This window comes from Alligator mississippiensis, chromosome 11 (genome assembly GCF_030867095.1).
Source record: "Alligator mississippiensis isolate rAllMis1 chromosome 11, rAllMis1, whole genome shotgun sequence".
Taxonomy (NCBI): Eukaryota; Metazoa; Chordata; order Crocodylia; family Alligatoridae; genus Alligator; species Alligator mississippiensis.
Window position 1 is genome coordinate 300,933 of NC_081834.1, and position 27,037 is coordinate 327,969.

The window sequence follows — 27,037 nt, forward strand, 5'->3', positions numbered from 1 at the left end:
TTTCCCCAAGGCTCGCCCTCAAATAACTCTGTATCCCTGCAAGCTCCAGCTCCCCTGCCTTTCAGCTGGACCCCACAGCTGCAACAGGGGAATCCCAGCCAGCTCCAAGTGATTACTCTTTGTGTTGTACACCTACTGCCTGCATGGAAGGAGCTGGCCTGGGACATCACTTGCCCTGAGATCCCATTTTACCACAGACAAACAGTAAGGTAACAAACCAGCAAAAGGATTTATTCTATAGGAGAAAAGAAAAAAATGACCATATAGTTTGAAGGCGGAGAATACAAAACCAGGTACAATTTCTCACTCTCTTTCCTAACTAACACACCATCCTCCAGAACGTCCTGTCAGAGTTCCCAGACCTTAGCCTTCCTGATGAGTTTGCTGGCCCATGACCACTGGGGACCCAGCCTCACTCCAAGGCCTGGGATGATCCAAACACTACAACTATCTCCTAAGTAGCTCCTAAATACCTTCACACCAGTCCTCCGCTGGCATTGTTCTCTTTCCTGAGAAGTCTGGGAATTTTATAGAAATGTCTTTCCTTCCCGGGAACCTGGAATTCCTCTAGTTAATCCCCATGAGATGCCTTCGTTATTGTGGGGCTGACTTTTCCCATGACAAGCAGACAATACCTTGGGTGCACAGCCCAACAACAGGCCTTTCTATCTGGGTCTGGGAGTGCCAATTGCTCTTGCACTAGTAACACAATTGGCAAGGGACACCTAGCAGTTTTGCCTTCTCCCTTTTCTTTAGCTAGGCATTCCTCAGGTCTTTTGACACACACTCTCTTAACTACAGACCTGGCTGTAATCTCTGACTACAGTTGTAAAGATACCTACAGACAGCATAACATAATCCATAGAGTGATAAAAGTGACAAACTAATACAGCACAACATTGGCTTTTGAAAGAGATTAACCATGAGGTCAGTTAAATCAGTCTTGGGACAGATGTCTCGGAGATAACAGTGGTCTTGTGATGCTCATTACTGCTGCTAGCTAGACTACAGCCAGGCCAGCCAGGCCTTCCTGTGCTACACTCCTAGCATTATTTTGCTGTGCAAGCATTCCCAAAGTGACATGCCTAAAATCAGGAAATGAATCCGTGTTAGAGGCAGGACAGAACGGGTGTCGTCCTGAAGGCCACCTCTGTGCATCACTCCCAACCCTACCACTTCACCACCAGCACTGCCGAACACCCGCAGCTCCACAGACCTTGGCTACCCTCGCAAGCTTGCAGCACTTCTGAAGAAGTGGAGCACTTCACAAATGAGAAGCACATTGGGCACCTGTGACATTTCTGGCGTAAGTCAAATGCCAAGCACTATACAGGAAGTCTTTGAGGGTGGCAGCAATACAGCCCAGTTCGCCTGGGCGGTACTCAAACACCTTTACCACAAAACAGCTCTCTCCCTGCAGTGCTGTGCTTCGTTCTCCAGGCACCTTCCATCTTCCAGAACAAGTGGGGCTATGCCAGGCAGGCTGGAGCCTCGCCCGCTACACAGACCTGAGCATCTGCTCCGCTTTACCACCCAGGCACCAGCCACTCTTCCAAAGGTCTTCCCTCAAAGCAAGATTTGGAAGCTGCTTCCTGTGTTCTTTGCCAGCTCTGCAATAACGCATGCAAACCTCCCTATGCCATCATTACCATCTGTTCGGAGGCTGTTCACTGAGCCACTCCAGTGCACACTTACTAGCCTGGTTTCTTTGCAGTATAACCCTCCTCACTCCTCCCCAACCAATTAGCTGGAATCGCCTACCTGAATTTCTGGTGGGACTGAGAGAGATACTCGTTAATGATGCTTAGATGTGCATTGTCTCCCATGAACATCTTATTGGAGGCAGCATGCTGTAGCATCTTCGCAATGGAGCCAAGGTTTCTGCGCTGGTCTGTGGTCAGCTGACCTCCAGCTGAAAGGTCAATGATGTCAAATGCATCTGGAGCAACAATGGCTGGGTTCATGTAGCGATAATACAGTAAGTTGCCAACAATCTGGGAAAAGTGGAGCAGAGAAATGTGTCAAATGCCAGTGAAGCAGACCGATGGATTTTTGTAGCCAGCAGGGTCGATTCGCACCTTATAGACTTGTACTGAACTACTTTGAATAGGCTCAGAGCATTCTCACTTGTATCCGTTATAGGTCCCACTCAGGACTGAGGCCCTGTTGTATTAAGGATTATAGGAACATACAGTAAGAAACAGTACCTTGTCTCAAAGTACCACGTTTTGGACAAATAGCTAGGGAAGAATATAAGAGCATTGCTCAGGCATGCAGAGATGAAGTCAGGAAGGCCAAAGCGCAATTGGAGTTGCAGCGAGCAAGGGATGCGAAGGGTAATGCGGCAGCTTTCTACATATGTCAGCAACAAGAGGAAGATCGAGGAAAGCGGGGTCCTTTACTGAATGGGGGAGGCAACCTAGTGACACATGAGCAGGAAAAGGCTGAAGTGCTCAATGCCTTCTTCACCTCAGTCTCAACAGGCAAGGTCAGCTCCCCGACTGCTGCACCGGGCAGCACAGTTTGGGGAGGAGGCATAGACGGCAGGAGAAAATATTGGTGGGGGGAAAGCTGAGCATGCGCGTGCTTGTGCAGGTGCACGCACACTCCCCCCAGCAGGTAAGTCTGTCATGGGGAAGGGGCATGGGGGTGCAGATTGTGGCCCCCGTGGTGAGGGAGGGAGTGGGGCAGAGGCAGCAGCTGGGGTGAATGGGGCCCCGGGACCAGGGTGGGTCGCAGGATGCTCAGAGCCCAGGTGGCTTGTCCAGGGGAGGGTGGAGGGGGAAGGGGGCTCCTGCCGCTGCATGCACCCCGGCAGAGGCGTGGGGGGGCATGTGCCCCCCGGATCTGTGTGCAGGGCGGAAGCAGGCTGCCGCTGCAGGCTGGGACCTGCGCCCCACGCACAGCAGGCACACGGCATTGCACCACACCCAGGGGGGTAGCGGCAGTGCAGCATTGAACCCAAGTTGGCAGCAGCAACTCACCTCCGCCCCGCACACAGATCTGGAGGGCACGTGCCCCCCAGGCCTCTGCCAGGGTGAGTGCAGCGGCAGGAGCCCCCTTGCACCCCTGGATGAGCTGCCCTAGCTCTGAGCGTCCCACGACTCGCCCTGGCCACAAGGCCCCATTCACCCTAGCCCCTGCCCCACTCCCTCCCTCACTGGAGGGGCCTCAGTCTGCCCCCTGCCATGTTCCTTCCCCACGACAGACTTACCTGCTGTGCTGGGCAGTGCTCCACACGCCACCGGGCTGCAAGCTCTGGCTGCGTGTCTGTGCGCACCCCTCCGCCCGCTGCAGCCGCCTGGAGCCCATGCCTGGGCTGCCTTGCGGCCCTCTGCGCTGCCCCGTGTTTGGCAGGGGGTGGGGGCTAAGCCCCATTAACCCTGGCCTTCCATAGCCTATGGGAGGAGGTGAGCAGCCCTCAGTGGTGAAAGAACAGGTTAGGGACTACTTAGAAAAGCTGAATGTGTACAAGTCCATGGGGCAGGATGGGATGTACCCGAGGGTGCTGAGGGAGTCGACTGATGTGATTGCAGAGCCGCTGGCCATCATCTTTGAAAACTCACGGCGATGAGGAGAGGTCCCGGATGATTAGAAATGGGCAAACATAGTGCCCATCTTGAAGAAAGGGAAGAAGGAGGATCCAGGGAACTACAGACCAGGTTTTTATGACCAGTGTTTATGACCAGGTTACGAAACGCCTGGACACAGGAGGAGGGGTGGATGTCGTATACTTAGACTTCAGGAAGGCCTTTGATACGGTACCCCACCCCATACTGGTGAACAAGTTAAGAGGCTGTGATGTGGATGACTACACAGTCCGGTGGGTGGCGAATTGGCTGGAGGGTCGCACCCAGAGAGTCGTGGTGGATGGGTCGGTCTCGACCTGGAAGGGTGTGGGCAGTGGGGTCCCGCAGGGCTTGATCCTGGGACCGATACTCTTCAATGTCTTCATCAGCGACTTGGACGAGAGAGTGAAGTGTACTGTGTCCAAGTTTGCGGATGGCACAAAACTGTGGGGAGAAGTGGATACGCCGGAGGGCAGGGAACAGCTGCAGGCAGACCTGGACAGGTTGGACAAGTGAGCAGAAAACAACAGGACGCAGTTCAACAAGGAGAAATGCAAAGTGCTGCACCTAGGGAGGAAAAATGTCCAGCACACCTACAGCTTAGGGAATGACCTGCTGGGTGGCACGGAAGTGGAAAGGGATCTTTGAGTCCTAGTGGACTCCAAGATGAACATGAGTCGGCAGTGTGACGAAGCCATCAGAAAAGCTAATGGCACTTTATCGTGCATCAGCAGATGCATGACGAATAGGTCCAAGGAGGTGATACTTCCCCTCTATAGGGCGTTGGTCAGACCGCAGTTGGAGTACTGCGTGCAATTCTGGGCGCCGCACTTCAAGAGGGATGTGGATAACCTGGAGAGAGTCCAGAGAAGGGCCCCTCGTATGGTCAAGGGCCTGCAGACCAAGCCCTACGAGGAGAGACTAGAGAAACTGGACCTTTTCAGCCTTCGAAAGAGAAGGTTGAGAGGCGACCTTGTGCCTGCCTATAAATTCATCACGGGGGCACAGAAGGGAATTGGTGAGTATTTATTCACCAAGGCGCCCCCGGGGGTTACAAGAAACAATGGCCACAAGCTAGCAGAGAGCAGATTTAGACTGGACATTAGGAGGAACTTCTTCACAGTTCGAGCGGCCAAGGTCTGGAACGGGCTCCCAAGGGAGGTGGTGCTCTCCCCTACCCTGGGGGTCTTCAAGAGGAGGTTAGATGAGTATCTAGCTGGGGTCATCTAGACCCAGCACTCTTTCCTGCCTGTGCAGGGGGTCGGACTTGATGATCTATTGAGGTCCCTTCCGACCCTAACATCTACGAATCTATGAACCAGTCAGCCTCGCCTTAGTCCCTGGAAGAATCATGGAGCAGATCCACAGGGAATCCATTTCTAAGCACTCAGAGGAGAAAAGCTGGTTAGAAACAGTCAGCATGAATTCACCAAGGGCAAGTCATGCCTGACCAACCTGATCATCGTCTATGATGAGGCGACTGGCTCTGTGGACGCGAGGAGACTGATGGATATGGCATACCTTGATTTTAGCAAGGTTTTTGATATAGTCTCCCACAACATGCTCCCAGGCAAGCTAAGGAAGTACGGGCTGGATGAACAGACTGTGAGGAAGACAGAAAACTGGCTGGAGTTTCGGGCTCAGAGAACAGTAATCACTAGCTCGATGTCTAGTTGGCAGCTGGTATCAAGTAGAGCACCCCAGGGGTCGGTCCTGGGGCTGGTTTTGTTCAATGTCTTCACCAATGACCTGGAAGATGGCACAGAGTGCACCCTCAGCAAGTCTGCAGATGGCACCGAGCTGGGGGAAGTAGTAGATACTAGGGGTGTGCGAAGCAGGCCGTATTTGATTCAGATTCGGCCTGATTTGGGGGACAGTTATTTGATTCATTGATTCAGATCACTGTCCCCATTTGATTTGGCCGAATCTGAAGATTCGATTCTGATTCAGAGAATCAGCAATTCGGCCACAGACACAGCTTTATATGTTCGTTCTGCGTACCTCGAGGTACCAGGCGCGGCTCGTGAACACTGAGATGGTGGGCGGATGGAGCGCCCCACAGGAGTGCGGGGGGGGAAAGGGGAGCCACGTGCTTGGTGGCCGACCTCCCCCACCGGTTCAGCGATCAGCCACGGGGGGACCCTGGGTGCCCCCCAGACCCAGGAGGCTCCAGTCGCCGAGCTGGGGGCAGGTCCCCCACGCGCTCCGTGGAGGACCCAGAAGTGGACTGGAAGTGCTTCTGCTCCACTTCCAGGCCTGCCGGTAAGTGCGCTGGGGACCCCACCCCGCGCTCCCGTGGGACGCTCCGTCTGTCCCACCATCTCAGCGTCCACAAGCCGCCTGGTACCTTGAGGTATATAGAAAAAGCATATAAAGCTGCGTCTATGTCCGAATCACTGAATCTCTCCAAATCGATTCGGGGGGTTCCAATTCAATTCAGGGAGATTAAAGGGTCTCCCAATTCAATTCGGGTTCAGAGATTCGGCCACTGGATCAGGCCGAATCTCCGCCGAATCAAATCAGTGACCGAAGCTTCACACAGCCCTAGTAAATACACTAGAGCACGGGAGGGCAATTATTTTGGGCAGAGGGCCGCTTACTGAGTTTTGGCAAGCTATCGAGGGCTGCATGACCGGCAGCCCAGGGTGGATACATATTAATTTTTAAAATTTTTTAGGGGCCCCGTGGGCTGAACAGAATGGCCTGGCAGGCCATGTCTGGTCCCCAGGCTGCATTTTGCCCACCCCTGCGCCAGAGGGTAGAGCTAGGATCCTGAGTGACCTAGACAAATTGGAGGATTGAGTCAAAAGGAATCTCATGAGGTTCAACCAGGACAAGTGCAAAGTCCTGCACTGAGGAGGGAGCGATCCCATGCACCGGTGCAGGCGGGGGGTGACGGGCTGGGCAGCAGCTCTGCAGAAAAGGACCTGGGACTGACAGGGGACAAGTAGCTGAATATGAGCCAGCAGCATGCCCTCGTTGCCAAGAAGACTAATGGCATCCTGGGCTGCATCGGTAGCAGCTTTGCCAGTAGGTCCAGGGCAGTGATTATTCACTTCTATTCAGCACTAGTAAAGCCACATCTGGAGTCCCAGGTCCAGTTTTGGGCCCCACTACAGAAAAGATGTGGACAAGTTGGAGAGAGTCCAGCAGAGGGTGATAAACATGGTGAGGTGGATGGGGGACATGCCTTGAGGAAAGACTGTGGGAATTGGGCTTATTTAGTCTAGAGAAGAGGAGACTGAGAGGGGACTTAATAGTAGCCTTCAACTACCTGAAGGGAGGTTCGAAAGAGGATGGAGCTGGGCTGTTTTCAGTGGCGGCAGATGTCAGAATAAGGAGCAACGGTCTCACGTTTCAGCAAGGGAAGTTTAGGATAGATATTAGGAAGAATTTTCTCACCAGCAGGGCAGTAAAGCACTGGAACAGGCTGCCCAGAGAGGTGGTGCAGTCTCCATCCTTGGAGGTTTCAAAACCTGGCTAGACAAAGCCTTGGCTGGGATGATGTAGCTGGGGTGGTCCTGCTTTGAGCAGGGGGGTGGACTAGACGTGACCTTCTGAGCTCCCTTCCAATCCTAACTTCCTATGGTTCTATAAAAGGGTTTAAAATCTAAGTAGGAACCAGATACAAAAGGATATTAATCTGAGTAGAAGGAGAAGATAAGGGTACTAGCTGTCAGAACATGCGGTTACAGATAGTCTTAGCTTAGCGTACGGTTCGTAGGCTACAACGATTCTTACTCTGACTTGATAAACAAGAGGTGTGGACAAGAGATCCTGGTCTGTTACTAACAAGCTACCTAGAGGGTCATTATGCGAATTACTTTCAGAAACGGCACAGAAGTGAGTCTTAAAGACTTGTTATAAGGATAAAGCAGTGACTGTACAACAATCTGGGGAATGTAATCCAGACCCAGAAGTATAAGTAGGGGCAGGTGCCTGGGCCCCGGCCCCCAGGTCTCCTTCACCTGCTGCAGAGCAGCCTGTTCCAGCACATCCCCCAGCTCTGTGCGTTGCTGCTAATTCTGCCTCTGCGCTCCCTGCTCTATCGGGAGCCCCCGTATTGCAGCTGCCACTTCTTACTGCTAAATTCGTTGCTTGGGGCTGTCGGTGGTGACGGGAATTGTCAACAAGGGTAAGGGGCAGCAGGCGGTTTGGGTGTTGCAGAGAAACCTTTCAGGGGCAGAGGAGCAGGGGAGAGAAAGGGCACACTGGAGCAGGGCGCAAACTTCACTATAGCTGAGCCTCTGTCCATGTCTACAAGGCAACAGAAAGATGCTTGCAAGAGAGGCAAAAGCAGCTGTTAACACTGGCAAAGCAAAAGCGGTGGCAAGACTGGTGGACAAATAAAGAGAACTAAACTGAGGAAACCTTTACAGATAAGCATTGGAAGTTTGTGCTCGATGCAGGGAAGCAGGGAGGAAGTGGCAGCTATTTCCCAGCACCACTTTTCTTTCCCTCTCTCTTTCGCAATGCTTCCTGAATAAACCAGCTATACTTTTCTATAAGACCTCAAGCTAACAAAAGGTTAATGAAGCGGAGAAACTATTTCACTCAGATGTCAGAAAAGTGACAAAAGCCGGTCATAAAGGCTACTTGTTAAACTGGATTGTGTAACTAAAAATACCAGAGTAAACGTGAACAGGCCAAATCCCCTGAGAACCAAGTCAACCTTTACTAAAGATGTCATCCACATGCTGACAGGCCGGCTCCAGCCTTTCTGAGACAAAGTTATTGCAGCCAGTCATCGCACAGCAGCGCTCCCACGTGTGTTCTGAGACTTCCTGGCGGGCCCGCAGCGCTGGCTGCACGAAGTCGTACGTGATATTAGTGGACAACGGAGCAGCCAGCCAAGCCACTGCTGCCAGAGAGAATGAAAGGCACGAGAAGCCTGGTAGACATGGCCGGCACCAGTGAAATGCTGAAAATTAACACAATTTCCACATGCAAACTTCCACGTAACTACACAGGCATGCTGCATGATCGTGAGCGTTAAAAAGATCTCTGTAGTAGAAAAATGTGCCCATGAGAAAACCTATTAGTATGCAGTGCAAATTAAGAAAAATGAATGAGAACTGGTCACTTTTGTTCTCAAAAATCAATCAAATGTAGGGATTACATCTACTACACTGCAGCTTCACTACTGCTACCTTTGCAATAATATTGTTTCCACAGAAAGCTGTCTAAAGGAAGTCATAGCTTTCCCCTATATTTACAGTTGAAAAAAGTTAATTCACCTGCATAGAAAGAATCGATGCCTCAGTATGGGAAAGCACAGAACTAGAAGAGAGAAGAAAACAGCATTCAGATTTTATTTTATAAAAGAAAGGAGCAGAGCAGTTTAAAGAGACAGTGTCAGGTATGTGAGGGCCCCTAACATAGGATCCACAGAAAGAAATGTGTCATTTTCATGATGCCTTTAAATTTCAGTGAAAAAAATGGAATTGGAATTAAACAGGTCCAGGTCAAATAGTGCAATATTTTGACAATGCATATAAGCCAGAAGGTGGCCTGATTTGAGAGCAAGACCTACTTTTTTATTGTTCAAACTGAGTGCAAGGCAAAAAGTTAATATATGCTATAAACATTGACAATTATTTCATACATCCTGCTGTTAAGTATTCTAGGTAATATTAACGACGCAGATTAGAATAGTAGACTTTGTAATAACGTTTTAAACCTGACATTGTCTCTTTAAGAAAGGAAGAATGGACCGCGATTGCTTCAGCAACACCACAGTTCAATCGTTTGCAGAATCTGTAGAGTGGAGTCAAGAAACCCTGAAGGATCAAATACCCAAAGAATATTAAAAGCAAGACAGAAGCGACAGGATGCCTCCATCTGAGGCTCATGCCATTCAGCAGAACGGTCACTTGGAGCACAAAAATTAGCCAGGAGGCTCAATGGCCTCCTTGAAAAAAGATCAAATGTTCAAATGTGTGTTTGAGGGGACAGGATGAACCACAAGGCCGGAGCCTTTGCAACAGCAGAAGTGTGATGGGCCCAGCTTCCAACGACACACACTTCTCTTTGCCAAAAGGAGGGCAAAGGCACGCAGGTCCTCACCTTCAGCAGCTCATCCTCACCAGCATCAGGAAACTTCTCATGTAATGAATCTTTCAGGACCTTGGCGATGAACCGCATGCCATAACTGTGAAAGAGATGAGAGAGAGAGTGTGAAACCACTAGGAATGTGAGCCCAGCAATCATGTTTAGAGAGCAAGTGTGTGAGCCATTGTACTCACGGGATTTTGTCCACGGAGCTAACAATCGCTGCCAGGAACTTGTCTGTCACTGTCCGCATGTTTCTGATGGAGGCATCCAGGCGTGTCCGCACCTCCTCATGACTCAGGGCTTGCTCGGGGGTCACATCGTATGGCAGCTTACTGTCGGAGACACCCGCAGCAGATGACCGTGAGCACTCCCATGCTGCTGCCTTTCTGGCTCATCCCCTCTCTCCTTTCCTATGCAATTCTGAAGTGCTGGGCTGCTAAAGAACCACGTTCTGGTCTTCTACCCTTCTCTCCTGTACTCAGAAAGCCCGGGGATTTCCTTTGGTATTCTCTCGGTCCCTTCTCCAGGCCATTGTGAGAAAAGGCCCAACAGCTTCCACACCACTACACACACTTTGGTAGCATGGATGCAGACTGAGCAAGAAGAGCGTCTGGTCAAGATGCTCATGTGACCTGGACCCAGGGCAGAAGCTGGGACTCTCTGGACAAGTACAATATACTTCCAGTGGAGAACACTGATAACTAAGCAGGCATCTCTACTCTACCGTAACTGAATTTTTTAATCTTCAGGTGCACCCGGGCATATTACAGGCAGCCCTTAGATCCACGCCCTCTGGCCTCAGTAACATGGTAGTTACAAAAGGGCCTCAAGCTTGAACTGCTCCCCAACCTCACTCTGAGCAATCTTACCAACAACTTCTTACCAACAAGAAATAATGCAAGAATTTTTTGCTGAGGACGAGGAGGCTTTTATAAGGAAGCAAGCTCAATTAATGCCCTCAAAGTATTTTCACTTTTTTTATTTTTAGTGTATTTTAAAGCTCTAGGCATTATGTTATGCACTGAAAGAAATAAAACTCACAGGGCTGTTTTGACCAACCATAAAGTGGTCTCCCTAATCCCGACTGGGGTCTCCAGCTGCTGCTTTCATTAAAAACACGGGACAGAACTAAAAGGATTGCATCCTGGGGTTTCTGGCCAAAACAGGGTCAAGTTTCTGCTGTGCTCTGGGAGACTCCCCCACAGAAAGACTCCTGTCTGAGGCAGGAAAAATGACAAGGGCACTGACAAGTAAAGCCCTGCCATTAGTGTCCAAATATAAGAGTGCACTATCCCCAAGACTTCAACTTTAGCACTATTTGACCAAAAATTACTTCCCTGAGTCAAATGTTCCTTAATCCCAGCATAAATTGGGCAAGGATTTTTGTGGGTGATATCTTTTATTGGCCCAACTGCATGGTAGGGATAGGCTTAGCCAAGCTTTCAAATGCAAAGCATTCCTCAGCAGATACAGTGATGATTAAGAAGCCCGGACGGCCGTGAAATTGAAGAAGAGACATTCCCGGGGTAGCAGACAGACCATGAACAGAGAAAAGATAAGCTGATTAGTGGAAGATCAAGCCTTTTCAAAAATGAAGAGGGTCATTATCACCTGTAATGTGAAAAAGGGGTTTTCAGGAAGCAGGTAGATTATATATAGTATAATAAAATGTCAACCAGAAAAATCCTTGCCTCTCACAATTCCTGGACCATCACAGCTCAGTATCACCCCAACTCTGCTAAAGTGGGCAAGACACTCAGTGAAACCAGGGCTGTAAAAATCAGATGGCATACCACAGCTGAGAATGCAAAGGAAACAGCAGGAGCTCCCATACCTGGCCTCTCCAGTCTGCGACTCCATCTGGTTAACCCAAGATTTGTAAATATCCACAGGATCAGTTTTGATGTTGAGTGATTTATCATCCATGATCTCCTTCACAACAGGTGCCAGGATCTGCCTCAGCGCGTTCTGGCCGCGGGCACCACGGTTGAAACTTACCACCATCTTAATAACAGTGGGGTTGCCAGTCACAATCTCATGTACCTGATCTACCTTGGATCTGGAAGAGAATGAACACGAATAAACAACTAACTATCCACTGTGTCACATGCCATGGCACAGGCTTCCAGAAGCAGACTGTGTTTAGAGTTTTATTTGTCAAGAAACAGCTAGTGGTTTTGTCCTGAAACATGAATACAGCTCTAGACTGCACTAGGTAGCTCTTGGCACCTGGCTCTGATGTGCCACAAAGAGACTTGAAGCCGAGGGCCTTTGCCAAAAAAAGTAGCACAGCTCATCAATGCCCAGCTGGAAGGGACCTAGTGCTGCTGCAGGCATTTAATCCCACACGCCATATGAAAAAAAACCCAACCGCTTAAAAAGAAATTGGGAGCATGCCAGCAGCGGATATGGTGTGAAAAACATCATTACACCACAGGCACACTCATCCACCCTCACAGCCAGGCCAAGCAGCGTGCTAATACATACTTTATCTCTTCCTTCAGAGCTGTCTGGAAAAGCCGCAGCAGCAGGTACTCCTCTCTCTGATTGGATGCATAGTTATACAGTGTGAAGATCACAGAATCCATAAATTTGGTGGATTTGTTCTGAGGCATCTGAAAAATCAGCTTGGCCAGGTAGGTTGGGTTAGTCTGTAACAACAACGACAGCCGTGACGCATTCACTTCTACAAAGGCCATGACAACTTGTGACAGTGGTGGGCTAGAAGTGCAACGCACTAGTGAGGACTGGGCAAAAACTTGGGAGTCTCCATGGCCAGGGGAAGCCTGAGGAGCTGCTTACCTGAAGTAGGTAGAAGAGGTGCTGATAGGCCTCCAGCTTCTCCCTCTTCTCTTTGCTCAGAGCCTTCAGACCTCCCTTCTGCTTGTTCAGCATCATCATGTCAGACAGCTGCTCCTTGTTCTTCTTCGTAAGCTTCTTGCTGTGGGAGACGACATCCTGCAGAGCCAGAGAGAGATTTAAATATAAGCATTTAAAATCAATTCACCTTTTAACTCCCCCCATTTTCATTCCTCCCCTTTTGTTTTATAGTTATTTTGTGTGATGGTTTTGGGGGTTTTTTTGGTAGAGGTGCACCAATATATCGGTGCCATATCGGGTCAGCACCAGTAAAAGGAAAATTAACATTATTTGTCACTGGCTTTGTTTTGCCGGTGTAGCTGATGATGTCACCAATAAATGCCACGTGCATGAGCACAGCTGCAGCGCGCACCACAGGAATGCTGCCCAGCAGTGTGGGGAGCAATGGCCAGCTGGGGGGAAGGAGGAGAGGAGACTGAGGCCCCCACGGTAAGGGAGGGAGCGGGGCTGGGACAGAGGCAGGGGCTGGGGCTGCCAATCCAGGGTGGTGAATGCGACCCTGAGGCCAGGAGCAGGATGGAACCAGGCAGCTCGTCCAGGAGGTGGTTCCCTGCCACTGCACACACCTCCGAGGGAGGCATGGGGGCATGTGCTCCCCCCAGATTTATGTGCAGGGCAACGGCAGGCTGCCCACTGCAGGCTTGAGGCCAGGGGCTGCGTTGGTCTCTTCCCAGCGTGGGGGCTGGGCTGGGCTGGGCTGGGCAGGCAGGGGTGGGGCAGGCGACAGCAGCACTTGAAGGGTTGGCTATATATCCTACCACAACCCCCGCCCCCCTCTTTTTCTTCCTGCTTCTCTATCTCGGAAGCATTAACCATCAATTTGCTCCCTTCTTTGGCTAAGCCAAAGCCACCGATCACTTCTTCTTGCCCAGTTACCTAGAGGTGGTGGATCTCCATCCTTGGAGGTTTTTAAGACCTGCTCAACAAAGACTTGGCTGGGATGCTGTAGTTGGGGCTGGTCCTGTTTTGAGCAGGGGGTTGAACTAGATGTGACCTCCTGAGGTCCCTTCCAACCCTCATTGCCTATATTTCTGTGATTACACCCAGAGGTCCCTGTTTCTCTTGCACCTCCATCCCTAAAGCAGGTTTCATCGTTGTGCTAGCAGGGCTTCCAGAGCAGGTAAGGCCAAGGGTCTGTGGTCTTGTTCTCAGCACTGGCTACTCTGTGCTCAAGCCTGTACTTTGCTTTCCCCTTGCTTCATACCTGCAAAGTGATTTTGTTTTTCACAAGGAGCCCAATTTTGATGTCCATGAGATTGAGATCATTTTCTAGTTGTTGATTGGAGCGGAGTAGGGTCACAACCTCCTCACGCAGCTTCATAAGGTCAAGCTCCTCTTGGAAATCCTGATCACTCTGATCCAGTAAGTGAACAAATTTTCGAAGCACCACCATAGGTGGGTTTTCAGCATTGACTAAGGATATGATGGAACATCAGGAAAAATGGCAAGATCATAACAGCACAGAAAGCATCTATCTAGCACCTGGCAAACTCAGGACCATGTAATAAAGTTTCCAACGGCATTTGCAATAGCTTATTTTTGATCAAAATGTGACAAGAAGTAAGAACAGTCAAACCAATATTTATCTGGGCCAACTTGGGGTGCTCAGACTAATTCAAAAATCTGCATCCTACTTTCCAGTAGCAACTGTGCTATCTAGAATCAAGATTTCCCTCAGCCTCCTGTACTTCCCACACTACCGCTATTCCAAACTGCCCATGGTGCGACCAACCACGTTAGCAGCATGCTAAGAATACTGTGCTGCTACAGGTATATTCCCATAGCAATACTTACTGAGAGTTTTATAGTCATCTCGTGCTTTATTTGCGCGGATGAAGGCCTGGATTTTTATAACATCATTTATCTAGAATGAGAAAAAAATTGCACATCAATTCATTCATTGTAAAAATACAGAAAATTTGTATTTAACTAGTATAGCAGAGAAAGGATCTTACATGGTCTTTGAAATACTGCAACCGATTTCTGTACCGCTTTCTGGCTTGATACATCTTGGTCATTGACTGAATCTATGGGAAAGAAAACAGTCAGTCAGAGACAGTCTTTACTCCACAACAGGCTCTCGTAGGAATTTCACTACCACAAAGATACTGAACAATAATCACCAGGAGTTTAGAGGAACACGGTAAAGGATGGAAAGGACTGACTTATGAAAAACTCGAGAAAAAAAAATCATTTTGGTGAAGGGCTTGTCTACAACAGGGTGGTGGCACAGCCTGCTTCCACCTGGACACTCAAAACTTGATGAGGCTGCTCCACAGTCAGACCCAACAGCCACGACTAAGGCTTTGGAGACGGGTCTTAAGAGCAGCTGCAGAGGGATTCCATGGAGCGTGTCTACAAGTGTTTGGGGACGGCTGTTGCAGTGGCATAGACAGGCCTTAGATTACAGACGGGGATGAAGGAGACAAATCCTAACTTTCTACAAACCCAAGTGCCTGGATTCCAAGAACCAGTGGTTCTCAACTTCATTAGACTTAAGACACACCTTAGAAAACGTCAGCTTTTGATTTTCAGTTGTTTGGGCTTTTTACTACAGAAAAGTAACAGAAGAGGTCTTCTGTTGCAAAGAACTCAGAAAGACCACAACAGGTCAGAATGTTTCTGACTTTATGGGTTCCTGCTTGAAATCTTTGGGCTTAATCTTGTGAATCATGTTTGCACACCTAACTGCTAACAACACTGTGTAGCATCCCATAGCATCCTTGAAAGAATCCCAAGGCACCCCAGGGTGCCACAGCACCCTGGCTGAGAATCAGTGATGCAGATATTTAGGATAGTAAGCAAGGGTCAGGGGGAGTATAATAGGAATAGCAGGATTAAATTTAGAGAAGAAGTCAAGATAAATGCTAGGACAGACTTCCAGACAGTCCATAGGATTGACAGAGGTAGAAATTTTACAGCGACTTAAGAGGTGACTAGACAAAGAACTAGAAACAAAACATAACCCATGGAAGAAAATAACTCTGGCCTGGCCTCTAGGCAGGGTTATGACCAAAAGCTATTTTCCATCACTAATTACAATGCCTTTAGCAGCAGACACTTCCCAGAAAGCCGTACCTTCACTACTTGGTCCTTGTGCGCTTGCAAGTACCTCAAGCGATCTTGGTATGCCTTCCGCTGCTTGTAGCCACGCCACTGAGACTGAGATCAAAGAAAGTGGTTACGTTGTAGGGTGGTAGAAATGGTGCATCTACAATTCCCACCTCTGCTGAGTGGCTCAGCTTTCCCCAAGGTCGCCTCTGACCCCTTGTTAAATACTGAGGCTACATACACAGTTTGCCAGGCCAGCATCATTAGGGACTTTATTATGGGTCTCACGGTAGATAGAGATGGGCCTCTAGAAGGAAGCCAGGAAAGTGACTGAGCAGGTAGAGTTAGGAAAGGTGTTTCCACCTGAAGGGGCCTGTGGAAGAGGATGTGAAGCTACTTGAAAGAGAAACTGCTCATTTTTATTAACCTTGAGGCAGGTATTTTGCTGCAGACACTGGGGGTCGATGGGTCAGAGGAGTTCCATTATCGTTTACTGTGAAAGGTACAACTTTACTGTTTGAAATGCATGCATGTACTGTTCAGATGAGGAACACATTTAGGCATTAGCTTACTTCCAACTAACAAGCAAGAAGTAATAGTCAAGATCTCAGCGCATATAGAAGGGATGCAAAAGAAGTCATGCAGAGATGTGAGACTTTCATTACCTGGATGCAAGTGATTGCGGGGACTTGTTTCTTCAAGAAACTCAATCTTGAGTTGAATTCCTGCCGAACAAGGTATCCACGACAACAAGCCTGCAGCTTGGTGATCAGACTCTCGTTGGCCAGCCAGAGCTGCTCTCGGTTGTAGGCAGCAGTAACCCCAGAGATGGTGCTCTGGATCCAGTGGGGCAGGAGGAAGCCACAGTACAAATTACAAAAGGGAAACCAGAACAGAGTGAGGAGACAAGAAGCAAAGCATTGGGTTTGGGTTATTCCTAGATAAGCATCATCTCACAGCCAGCTATAGCCAGTCCATTTTGACTTTAGCATGAACTGTTCCAGCACTGCGAGGGAGAACTGCCCATGTGGGCAGCCAGGAGCATGGACAAAGGTACCTAGGTCGTGGCTTCAAAGGGACGGGAGACCAAACAGCAGCTGGGGCAGTGCATGAGCCCACAGCAGCACTAAATGCTCTATCCAGGGTCAATGCTGGGGCAGTTTAGCCCATCAGTGTCCCTACAGCATCACAGGCATGCAACATTACAGCACAACAGCTGCTGCACCCTACAGAAGCAGCCTCCCCTCCTCTTCTGAAGCCACTACGAACGTACACTTGTCTGCACCCCGAGGCACCTTGTCCCTTCAAAAAAAAAGGAACATTTTATCCTCCTACCTGTATCTCCTCTCGGGAGAGCTGTGTGCTGTTGTGTACAAATCCTGAAGGTTCATCCCATGCTCCATCTCTGCTTCGCAGGTTATGGTAATAATGGTAGCCGCCTCTCACCCAATGCTTCACCCACTCGCTAGCATTGTCCCCTACAAGAAACAGAAGTGTAAGGCTCAAGGAGAGAGACAGCCTTCCAGCAAACAGACAACATTAACTAGAAAGTCAAAACAACTATTTAAATATGTAAATGTCTATTCCCCGCAAATAGATGAACACAAGATAACGTTCCCTTGGGATTTCCCTGAACTCCTATGACTGCCACCTCGCCTAATATGTACTAGAAGTGAAGAAGGGCCTACTAATCAACTTACATGCATCCTACCCTCTCTGTCATGGGAGAACAAGGCTTTATGACAGCATCTCAATCCCCCCCACCCCTTCCACACACACAATCCTGCCCCAATCAGTTTTCTCCCAACTAAAACATACCAAGTTCCTTCAGCCTAACCTTATACAGCTTGCTTTTCAACCCCTGTATCATCTTTGCTGCTTGCTCCTGAATCCTCACAAGTTTTTCTACATTCTTCTTAAAATGGCAGTCCCCAGACTGGGCTTGGTACTCCATTTACGGCCCAATGAATGCTAAGCAGAACGATACTAGCACCGGGGTGGGCAAAATATGGCCCCAAGGCAACTGACTGGACAGCCCACAGCTGTCCCTGCAGAGCTCTGCCTGGGGCCAAGTCCCGCACACTCCTGTTGGGGCAGCCCGTGCCACGCTCCAGCCTGCGCCCACTGGCCCAGGCCCCAACCAGCGTGCAAGCAGCTTCCAGCAGAGCTGTTCCCAGTGCAGCCACTGTGTGTGCATGTGTGTGTGTGCGTGTGTTTTGGGGAGGTGGGGGGTCAGCCAGGCAGGTCCTGCTTCAGTTTCTGGCTCTAGCTCCCAGCTGCCTTCCCCCCACTCCCCTGGCCCTGCGCAATGAGCAGCCACCTGCAGCGGGGCGGAGTGGGAGTGGGTGGAAGGAAGCTGGAGCTGCCCAGCTGAAGCTCCCCCTCCTTGCTCAGAGCAGCAGGGCAGAGGCAGGAGGAGCTGCTGCTGGAGGCGAGGGAAGCAGAGCAGCACACAGCTGGCCGCAGCTGCGCCAGGAACAGCCCCACCACAAGCTGCATACTGGCTGGGGCCGGGCATGGCAGGGGCTGCCCCAGGCTCAACCGCATGCGGAGCACCACAGGGCAGACACACCGCCTGAGCAAGCTCTGCTGCACATGCCCCACACCCCCCACACCCCTGGCTGGCTTCTGGCACTTAGCACCCAGGCAGCCCCCCCACCCACATGCTCTCCTCACCCCCCACCCCCCACCAGGCAGGGATGCGCTGGGAGTAGATTAGGGCTTGGCTCGACACCTGGCCCCCAGCCCCGCCACCGCAACAGCAAGTCCCATAATTCACCTGCTGCCATTTTCTTCTTCTTCACTTCTGCCAACTCTCGCTGGTATGTCTCAGCACATTCTGGAGTGACTCCATAAAGCCCGACATCAGGTGAGCGCAGGGCGCTGAGGGTTTGGCTAACATCACCACGGTCCACTGCTTCATTAATGGCCAGAATTCCTAAAGAAACTTCAGTAATACAGAGAAAAATGAGTCACCTGAGCATGCCGGGATTCAGTGGTCCACACCAAACACCGGGCCACGTGGTGAAGGAAAAGTAACGGTGACTGCTTATTCAGGGGCGGAGGATGATGGACTTTGGGGTCACATCTGTAGTAATAGAGTATCTTACAGGAGCATGACTGTTCACAGATATTTTACTTTCATTCCACTCTGTCCAGCTTAGCTATGTGATTTTCAGTTCACTAAGAGAAGCCGTGGTCCATGGATAGTTACACTGAGACTGCAATTGCAAGACAAAACTGAGTGTGTTGGGTTAACATTTAGGTCATGGGCAAGCATCCCATGAATCAATCCTTGCCCAAACAAAGCCAATTCAAGAACACAAGAATCACGTACTGGGGCAGACTGTAGGTCCCTCTTGCCCAGTCTCCTGTGTCACACAGGGGCAAAGAGCAGATACTGAAAGGCAGAGTGAACAGGGTAAAACTAGGGGTTTTTTCCACAGTTCCTCTCCCACTTGCAATCTCCAGGATTTAAGGTCTAGGAAGTTCTAATTCAAAGGCCATGCCCTTAACTCCTGCACTCGATAGCTACTGATGCACCTTTCCTCCAAGAATTTGTCCAATCCCTTTTTTAATCTGGTTAAACTGTTTCTTAATTATGCAAAGTAGTACGCAAAGGATTCCTCATAGCTAGTCTACAATCTGGTGGAAAGAAACAGGCCGCAAGCTGGGTGCAGAAGCACCGGCTTCCCTTAGACTGAATATTCCTTGGCATTACCTTCAAGCTGCTCCCCTGGCAAAGCATCTGCTTAGACAGTTCTAGCAAGTAGAGCAGCCTATCGTCCTGGTACTAATGGGAACAAAAGATGAGATGGACTGCACTCTAGATACATTCCTAGAGCTTTTTTCATACAGAATTTGCAGAAAAAGACCTTGGCCAAATATTGGTTTATAAGGGAAATCCATCACCATCTACTAAAAGGATTTAGGAAATGCACATTAAACTCCTTGTTCTGAACATTCACACTGGATAGTTCAATTTTTTTAAGCTCTTGCTACTGTGCAACATTTACAAGACAAAATGGAAATGGAGCAAGGAAGTACACACAATACAAGTCCAAGGTCACTTTTGAGACTAGGGAACTGGGAGGTCCGTGTCTACTGCACCAAAGACCCTGAACAGCAGGAGCACAAATGATGCTGTGGCACCACGGTACGGGAAATACACCCTGCTGTGCTTCAGAGCCACCGGCGGGGAACACTGAGCTTCCACGTTCCCGTGTCTGAAGAAGGCACCCAAGCGGCTCATTGAGCATCTCTGAAAATGTTCAATACCATTATATTGAAAACATAATTATACTTTCTTTAATTTCTAATAAATACTTTCTAACCACATCACAGACAGAAAGAGCACTGAGAAAAAGGTAACCTACTCATGGGTGGGGAATGGGGGCCCAAGAACACACGGAGGATAAAAGGCTCCAGAACCGTGTCTTAGATTTCCGTACAAGGAAGGCTGACCAGTCCGCATGGCAAACACTATCATGAATGAAAGACTGAAAAGAATCTGGAGAAATAAAAGGCAATTGAAAGATCTTGATAATTTAATAATTCCCAAATTAACAGAACTCCCACTTGCCTCAGAAAGCTAACATGGCAAATGAAGGAAAACTGGCAAGCAGAACTTCAAAAGGCTGTTTCACATCATTTGCTACAAAAGACCAATAAGAAAATTTAAAAACACAAAGTGAGAAGAAAAATCCTACTAAGAACAAAAAAAAACAACAAGAAAAAGAATTAAGAAATAGAAAGCCAAGAGCAGGAATCTACCAACATTTCCAGAGGCTGAAAGGAGGTAAATAGGGAAATGCCCAAGCAAATAGTGCAAGGTTTAGCATTCAAGGTCTTTTTAAGCAATCTGAAAGCTGTGGGGAAATGACAAAGGTGAAGACTATTAACATATGAAACAATTTAACTTAGGAATTCCCAAAGCATCTAATAAAACTCAGCAATTAGGCAAAACACTGGCAGAATGAATTCACTGTAAGTAAGGATATTCTGACTTCAGCAAGGCTTTTGATATGGTCTCCTATAACATTCGTGCAAGTAAACTAAGGAAGTACGGAGTTGCATGAATGAACTGCAAGGTGGATAGAAAACTAGCTGGATCCTCAGCCTCAGACGGTAGTTATCAATGACTCAATGTCTAGCTGGCGGCTGGGATCAAGTGGAGCGCCCCAGGGGTCAGTCCTGGGGCCTGTCCTGTTCAGTATCTTCAACAATGACCTGGGAGATGGGATGAATTGCACCCTCAGCAAGTTTGCAGATGACACCAAGCTGGGGGGAGCAGTAGATATGCTGGACAGTAGGGCTAGGATTCAAAGTGACCTAAACAAATTGGAGGATTGGGCCAAAAGCAGTCTCACGAGGTTCAATAAAGACAAGTGCAAAGTCCTGCACGGAGGATGGAACAATCACCGGTGCAGGATGGGGGCTGACTGGCTGGGCAGCAGATCTGCAGAAAAGAATCTGGGCAATGGACAAGAAGCTGAATAGGAGCCAGCAGCGTGCCCTTGTTGTGAGAAGGGCTGACAGCATCCTGGGCTGCATTATTAGGAGAGTGATTCTTTCCCTCTATTCTGCACTGGTGAGGCCGTATCTGGAGTTGTGTGTCCAGTTTTGCCCCCCCCACTACAGAAAGGGTATGGACACATTAAAGACAGTCCAGTGGCGGGCAACGAAAACGGTTCAGGGGCTGAGGGACATGACTTGTAAGGAGAGGCTAAGGGAACCAGGCTTACTGAGTCTGGAGAAGAGAAGACCGAAGGGAGATTGAATTAGAAGCCTTCACCTCCCTGCAGCGGGTTGAAAAGAGGATGGAGCTGGACTGGTCTCAGTGGGGGCAGATGGCAGGACAAGGAGCAATGGGCTCAAGTTGCAGCAAGGAAAGTTTAGGTTAGATATTAAGACGAACTTTCTCACTAGGAGGGTAGTAAAGCACTGGAACAGGCTCCCAAAGAGGGTGTGGACTCTCCATCCTTGGAGATTTTTAAGACCTAGGTAGACAAAACTTTGACTTGGGTAGACAAAGCCTTGACAGCATGAGTTCATTAGGGGCAGGTCCCGTCAGACCAACCTGGTGGCTTTCTACAATCAGGTCCCAAAATCTTTGGATGGAGGTGTCGCGGTGGATGTAGTCTTTCTGGACTTCAGGAAGGCCTTCACCACTGTCTCCCACCCCATTCTCATTAAAAAGCTAGCCAACTGTGGCATTGATGCCTACAGTCGGATAGGTTGCAAATTGGCTAGGCGGCTGCACCCAGAGAGTGGTGGTGGACGGGTCATATTCAACCTGGAGGGATGTGGGCAGTGGGGTCCCCCAGGGCTTGGTCCTTGGGCCCGCACTGTTCAACATCTTCATCAGTGACTTGGACGAGGGGGTGAAAAGCAGCCTGTTCACGTTCACCGACGATACCAAGATTTGGGGAGAGGTGGGCATGCTAGAAGGGAGGGACACGATACAGCTGGATCTGGACAGGTTACAGGGGTGGGCAAATGTGAATAGGATGGGATTCAACACCAACAAGTGCAGGGTACCGCACTTAGGCAGGAAGAACCAGCAGCATACCTACAGGCTGGGGAACTCCCTGCTTGAAAGCACAATGGCAGAAAAGGATCTTAGAGTCATTATTGATGCCAAAATGAACATGGGCCGACAGTGTGAGGACACGGTCTGTAGGGCCAACCGCACCTTGTCGTGCATCCACAGATGCATCTCGAGCAGGTCCAAGGAGGTGATCCTCCCCCTCTATGCGACACTGGTCAGGCCGCAGTTGGAGTACTGTGTCCAGTTCTGGGCGCTGCACTTCAGGAGGGATGTGGACAGCATGGAGAGGGTCGAGAGGAGGGCCACCTGCATGATCCGGGGACAGCAAGGCAGGCCCTACGAGGAGAGGCGACGGGACCTGAACCTGTTCAGCCTCCACAAGGGAATGCTGAGGGGGATCTAGTGGCCATCTATAAGCTTACCAGGGGGACCAGCGGGGTATGGGAGAGCACTTCCCCCGAGCACTACCAGGAGTAACGAGGAATAATGGCGATAAGTTGTTAAGAGAGTAGGTTCAGGCTAGACATCAGGAGACACTACTTCACAGTCAGGGTGGCTAGGATCTGGAACCAGCATCCAAGGGAAGTGGTGCTGGCTCCTACCTTGGAGGTCTTTAAAAGGAGGCTGGATAACTACCTAGCTGGGGTCATTTGAGCCTTAACTTAGTAGGGGTCATAACAGCCCTGCATTCATTCCTGCCCAGGGCAGGGGGCTGGACTAGATGATCTGCTCAGGTCCCCTCCGACCTTACTTTTATGAAACTACAGATGATGTAGTTGGGGCTCGTCCTGCTTTGAGCAGGGGTTGGACTAGATGTGACCTCCTGAGCTCCCTTCCAGCCCTCATTCTCTATGATTTTAAGTAAATAGAAGGTTATGTGCATAGGAAGATAATTTTTTTATTTTGAGCATGCCTGTATACATATACAGATTCATAGACGTTAGGGCTGGAAGGGACCTCGAAGATGATCAAGTCCAGCCCCTGCCACAGGGGCAGGAAGTTGGCTGGGGTCAAAGGATCCCAGCAAGATAAGCATCCAAGCGTTTCTTGAATGGGTGCAGAGTAGGTGCCTGCACCACTTCTGCAGGGAGTCTACTCCAGGTCTTGTGGGCTCAGACAGTAAAGACATTTTTTCTTATGTCCACCCTAAAACAGTCTTGTAGGAGTTTATGCCCATTGGTCCTTGTTTTTCCTTGGGGCGCTCTGGTGAACAGACGTTCTCCCAGATCCTGATGCACATCCCTTATGTCCTTATAGGCAGCCACCAGGTGCCCCCTGAGCCTGCGCTTTTCCAGGCTGAAGAGTCCCATGGCTCTCAGCCTCTTCATAAGGCCTATTCTCTTGTCCTCTGATCATGCGCGTGGCTCTCCTCTGGACTCTCTCAAGCTTCTCCACATCCTTCTTGAATTGTGGAGCCCAGAACTGGATGCAGTACTCCAGCTGCCGCCTCACCAAGGCCGAGTCCAGCAGGAGGATGGCATCCTGGGATTTATTTGAGAAGTATCTATGGATGCAAGCCGGGATTTGGTTTGCTTTACCAGCTGCGACATCGCATTGGCGGCTCGTGTTCATCTTGTGGTCAATCATGACCCCCAATTATCTTTCAGCCATGGTGCCAGCGAGCATAGCATTGCCGAGCCTATAAGTATGCTGCAGGTTCCTCCCCCCCACCACCTCCGGGGCGGTATTGAACATCATCAGGTCAGTATCCACCCACTTACTAAGTTTATCCAGGTCAGCCTGGATCACTAGCCTGTCCTCTGGTGTGGATGCTGTGCCCCAAAGTTTAGTGTCATCAGTGAACTTAGCCAGTGCACTTCTGATACCAATGTCCACATCACTGATAAAGATGTTAAAAAGAATTGGTCCAAGGACAGATCCTCAGAGAATGCACCATGATGATTCACTACCATCGACCACTACTCTCTGCGTCCGACCTCGGAGCCAGTTTCCCAGCCATCGGACTGTGGTGTAGCCAAGGCCACAGTTAGCCAATTTTTCCGTGAGGAGGTCATGGGACACCAGATCAAAGGTGTTTTTAAAGTCCAGATATATGACATCAATCTCTTCTCCCTTGTCCACGTGATATGTCACCTGGTCATAGAAGGCGATGAGATTGGTCAGGCAAGACCTACCCGTGACAAACCTGTGCTGGCTATCCCTCAGGACGCTGCCTTCAGCCAGCTTATCCAAAAGGATCTCCTTGATCATTTTCTCCAGGATCTTACTGGGGATGGAGGTCAAACTGACTGGCCTGTAATTCCTGGGATCTACTTTCTGCCCTTTCTTGAAGATGGGCACCACATTGCCCTTCTTCCAGTCTTCAGGTACTTCACCCGAGTGCCACAAATTTTCGAATATTTTTGCCATTGGTTGGGCTATGACACCTGCCTTGAGTACCCTAGGGTGCAATCTGTCAGGACCAGCTGACTTGAAGGTGTCCAGTCTCTCAAGGTGATCCTTTACTAGATCAACACCAATACTGGGTATAAATACGCCCTCCCCCTGGCCGTCCCGCATCTTGCTAAGCAGGGCAGTCCCACTGGACTGATGAAAGACCGTCACGAAGTACTCACTGAGCAGGTTGGCCTTTTCCTGAGTGTCGGTTATCAGCTGTCCCGTTTGGTTCAGCAGGGGTCCAATGTTACCCTTGCTTCTTTTCTGACTCCCTACATATCTGACAAAGGACTTTTTGTTATCCTTGATATGTGAAGCCAGATGCAGCTCGGTTGCAGCCTTGGCTTTCCTGATCCGCTCCCTGCAGGTACGGACCAGTGCGAGTACTCCTCCTGGGTGGTACTTCCAACCTTCCACCCTTTATCAGTCTCTCTCTTGAGGTGTAGGAGGTCTTCAAGTTCCCTGCTGAGCCAAGGGGGCTGCTATGCCCTTTTGCTACCCTTCCTTCAAGATGGGATGGCCATCCCTTGTGCTGTCAGGATCGCTCCCTTGAGGAGCAACCACTTCTCTTGGACTCCTCTTCCTGTCGAGTCGTGGTCCCTTGGGGCCTCGCCAGCGAGCCTCCTGAGCTTGTCAAAGTCAGCTTTCCTGCAGTCGAGGACTTCTGTAATGCTGACTGACTTGCCAGCTTTGCAATGGATAGTGAAGGTGATCAGCTAATAATGCAGATAATAATGAATTAGCTGCAGCCTCAGGGAAGAGATCTAGATATCCGATGGCTATACCTTTCCAACGTGCTACAGTGGATATGGATACAAGACTGGGTGTTGGAATATAACCAGAAGGTGACAGAGAATAATGAGGATAAAGGGAACATATTAAGTAATTGGTTAGTAACGGAAGGGCCATCCTCACTATAACAGTTGTCCTAAGTCTACTTGCTTCATGTCCAGCACTCTTCCAAGGGTCTCTACTGCCACCCCGAGACTACCAGCCCTGTTTCATAGATTGTCAGGGGCTGGAAAATCACCGAGTCCAGCCCCCTGCACTGAGCAGAAAAGACAGCTGGGGACAGGTGACCCCAGCAACGTAACCGTCCAGGCTCCTCTTGAAGATTTCCAGGGGAGGCGACACACCACCTCTGGAGAGAGTTTATTACACAGTCTGGACACCTTGAACGTGAAGAAGTTTTTCCTGAAGCTGAGCCTGAAAAGGTCTTCCAGGAGTCTGTGGCCATTACTCCTGGTTTTCCCCAAAGGTGCCCTGGTGAACACTTGTTCACCAAGCCCTTGATGTATTCCCCTGATATAGCAGTAAGCTGCTACCAAGTGCCCTCTCAGCCTTCTTTTTCAGGCTGAAGAGTCCCAGGTCCCTCCGCCTTTCCTCGTATGGCTTGCTGTGCAAGTCTCTGATCAGATGGGTGGCCCTTCTCTGGACTCTGAAAGCTTTTCCAAGTCCTTGCTGAAGTGCGGCACCCAGAACTGGACGCGGTCCTCCAGCTGCAGCCTCACCAATGCTGAGTACAGCAGAAGAATCACTTCCTTGGTTTTGCTGGAGACGCATCGGTTGATGCCTGCCAGCGTATTGTTTGCCTGGCTGGCTACAGCATCGCGCTGCCGGCTCACGGTCATACTGCGGTCTATTATTACCCTTAGGTCCCTTTTCGTCATGTTGCTACTCAGTTTGGCACCATCGAGCCTGTAAGTACGATGGGGATCGTTTGTCCCCGGATGGAGCACTTTACATTTATCAATGCTGAACTTCATCTGTTCTTTAAGTAGTGTAAGGACTAATCCCCACCCCCTGCCTTTCTGCTACATGTGTCAGGGTATTTTTTAGCCAACACCCAATGCCTGAGGAAGGCTTAAGTCAAAGTTGGGGATGTTGACTGGAGAGTGCCAATGCTCCTCCTGGGACCAAAGCCAGAGATTGCTGGCTAGAGGGTCTTGGCCTGCTGCTCAGGGTTGGACTGATGCCATATTCGGGGTCAGGAAGGAATTTTACCCCATGGTCAGATTGGTATGGACTGGGCATGTTTGCCTTCCTCTGTAGTGAGGAGGCATGGCCCTCTTCCTGGATCTCTTGAGCATACACTGACAACATTTCATAGAAGCAGGACGTCGGCTGCCGCAGTTCTCCTGCATTACCAGTGGCAGGTTAGGGTGTTAATTCTGTGTTGTGTCAGGGCCAAGCGTAATCTTATGTAGAGTTTAGATTATGGATCATATAGGATGGTTTGGACAGGGCTATTTCTGCCTCAGACCGGGGTTGGCCTAGATGACCTCTGGAAGTCCCTTCCAGCCCCACTTCTCTATGATCCCATTATTCTTTGATGAAGATTAATTGAAACATTAATGCATGACTTACATTTCTGTGCCTCCTCCGTGTCCTTGTTGGCCCGATGAATCCCATCCTGAATTTCATCCAGCCAAAGCACAGCTGTCTCATCCCGAGTGTCCTGAAGCAAAAATGGAATAAATGAACAAACAAACAATGTCTCCAGCTACACATCTAAGGGACTACGATTAGTGAAGTT

The 27,037-nt window shown here is 49.6% G+C and overlaps 1 protein-coding gene across 1 annotated transcript in view; it reads right to left on the reverse strand.

Moving 5' to 3' along the window:
• IQGAP1 (IQ motif containing GTPase activating protein 1) overlaps positions 1–27,037 on the reverse strand; it is a 138,628-nt gene that overhangs the window by 22,704 nt on the left and 88,887 nt on the right. The window contains exons 16-29 of the mRNA XM_059714419.1: positions 26,869–26,959; positions 18,334–18,501; positions 16,890–17,032; positions 16,220–16,390; positions 15,582–15,665; positions 14,459–14,530; positions 14,298–14,367; positions 13,708–13,916; positions 12,426–12,581; positions 12,111–12,274; positions 11,458–11,682; positions 9,815–9,955; positions 9,636–9,720; positions 1,762–1,994 (exon numbers count right to left, since the gene is read on the reverse strand). Of these exons, the coding sequence (XP_059570402.1) occupies positions 1,762–1,994; positions 9,636–9,720; positions 9,815–9,955; positions 11,458–11,682; positions 12,111–12,274; positions 12,426–12,581; positions 13,708–13,916; positions 14,298–14,367; positions 14,459–14,530; positions 15,582–15,665; positions 16,220–16,390; positions 16,890–17,032; positions 18,334–18,501; positions 26,869–26,959 (2,012 nt within the window). The remainder of the gene's footprint in view (positions 1–1,761; positions 1,995–9,635; positions 9,721–9,814; positions 9,956–11,457; positions 11,683–12,110; positions 12,275–12,425; positions 12,582–13,707; positions 13,917–14,297; positions 14,368–14,458; positions 14,531–15,581; positions 15,666–16,219; positions 16,391–16,889; positions 17,033–18,333; positions 18,502–26,868; positions 26,960–27,037) is intronic.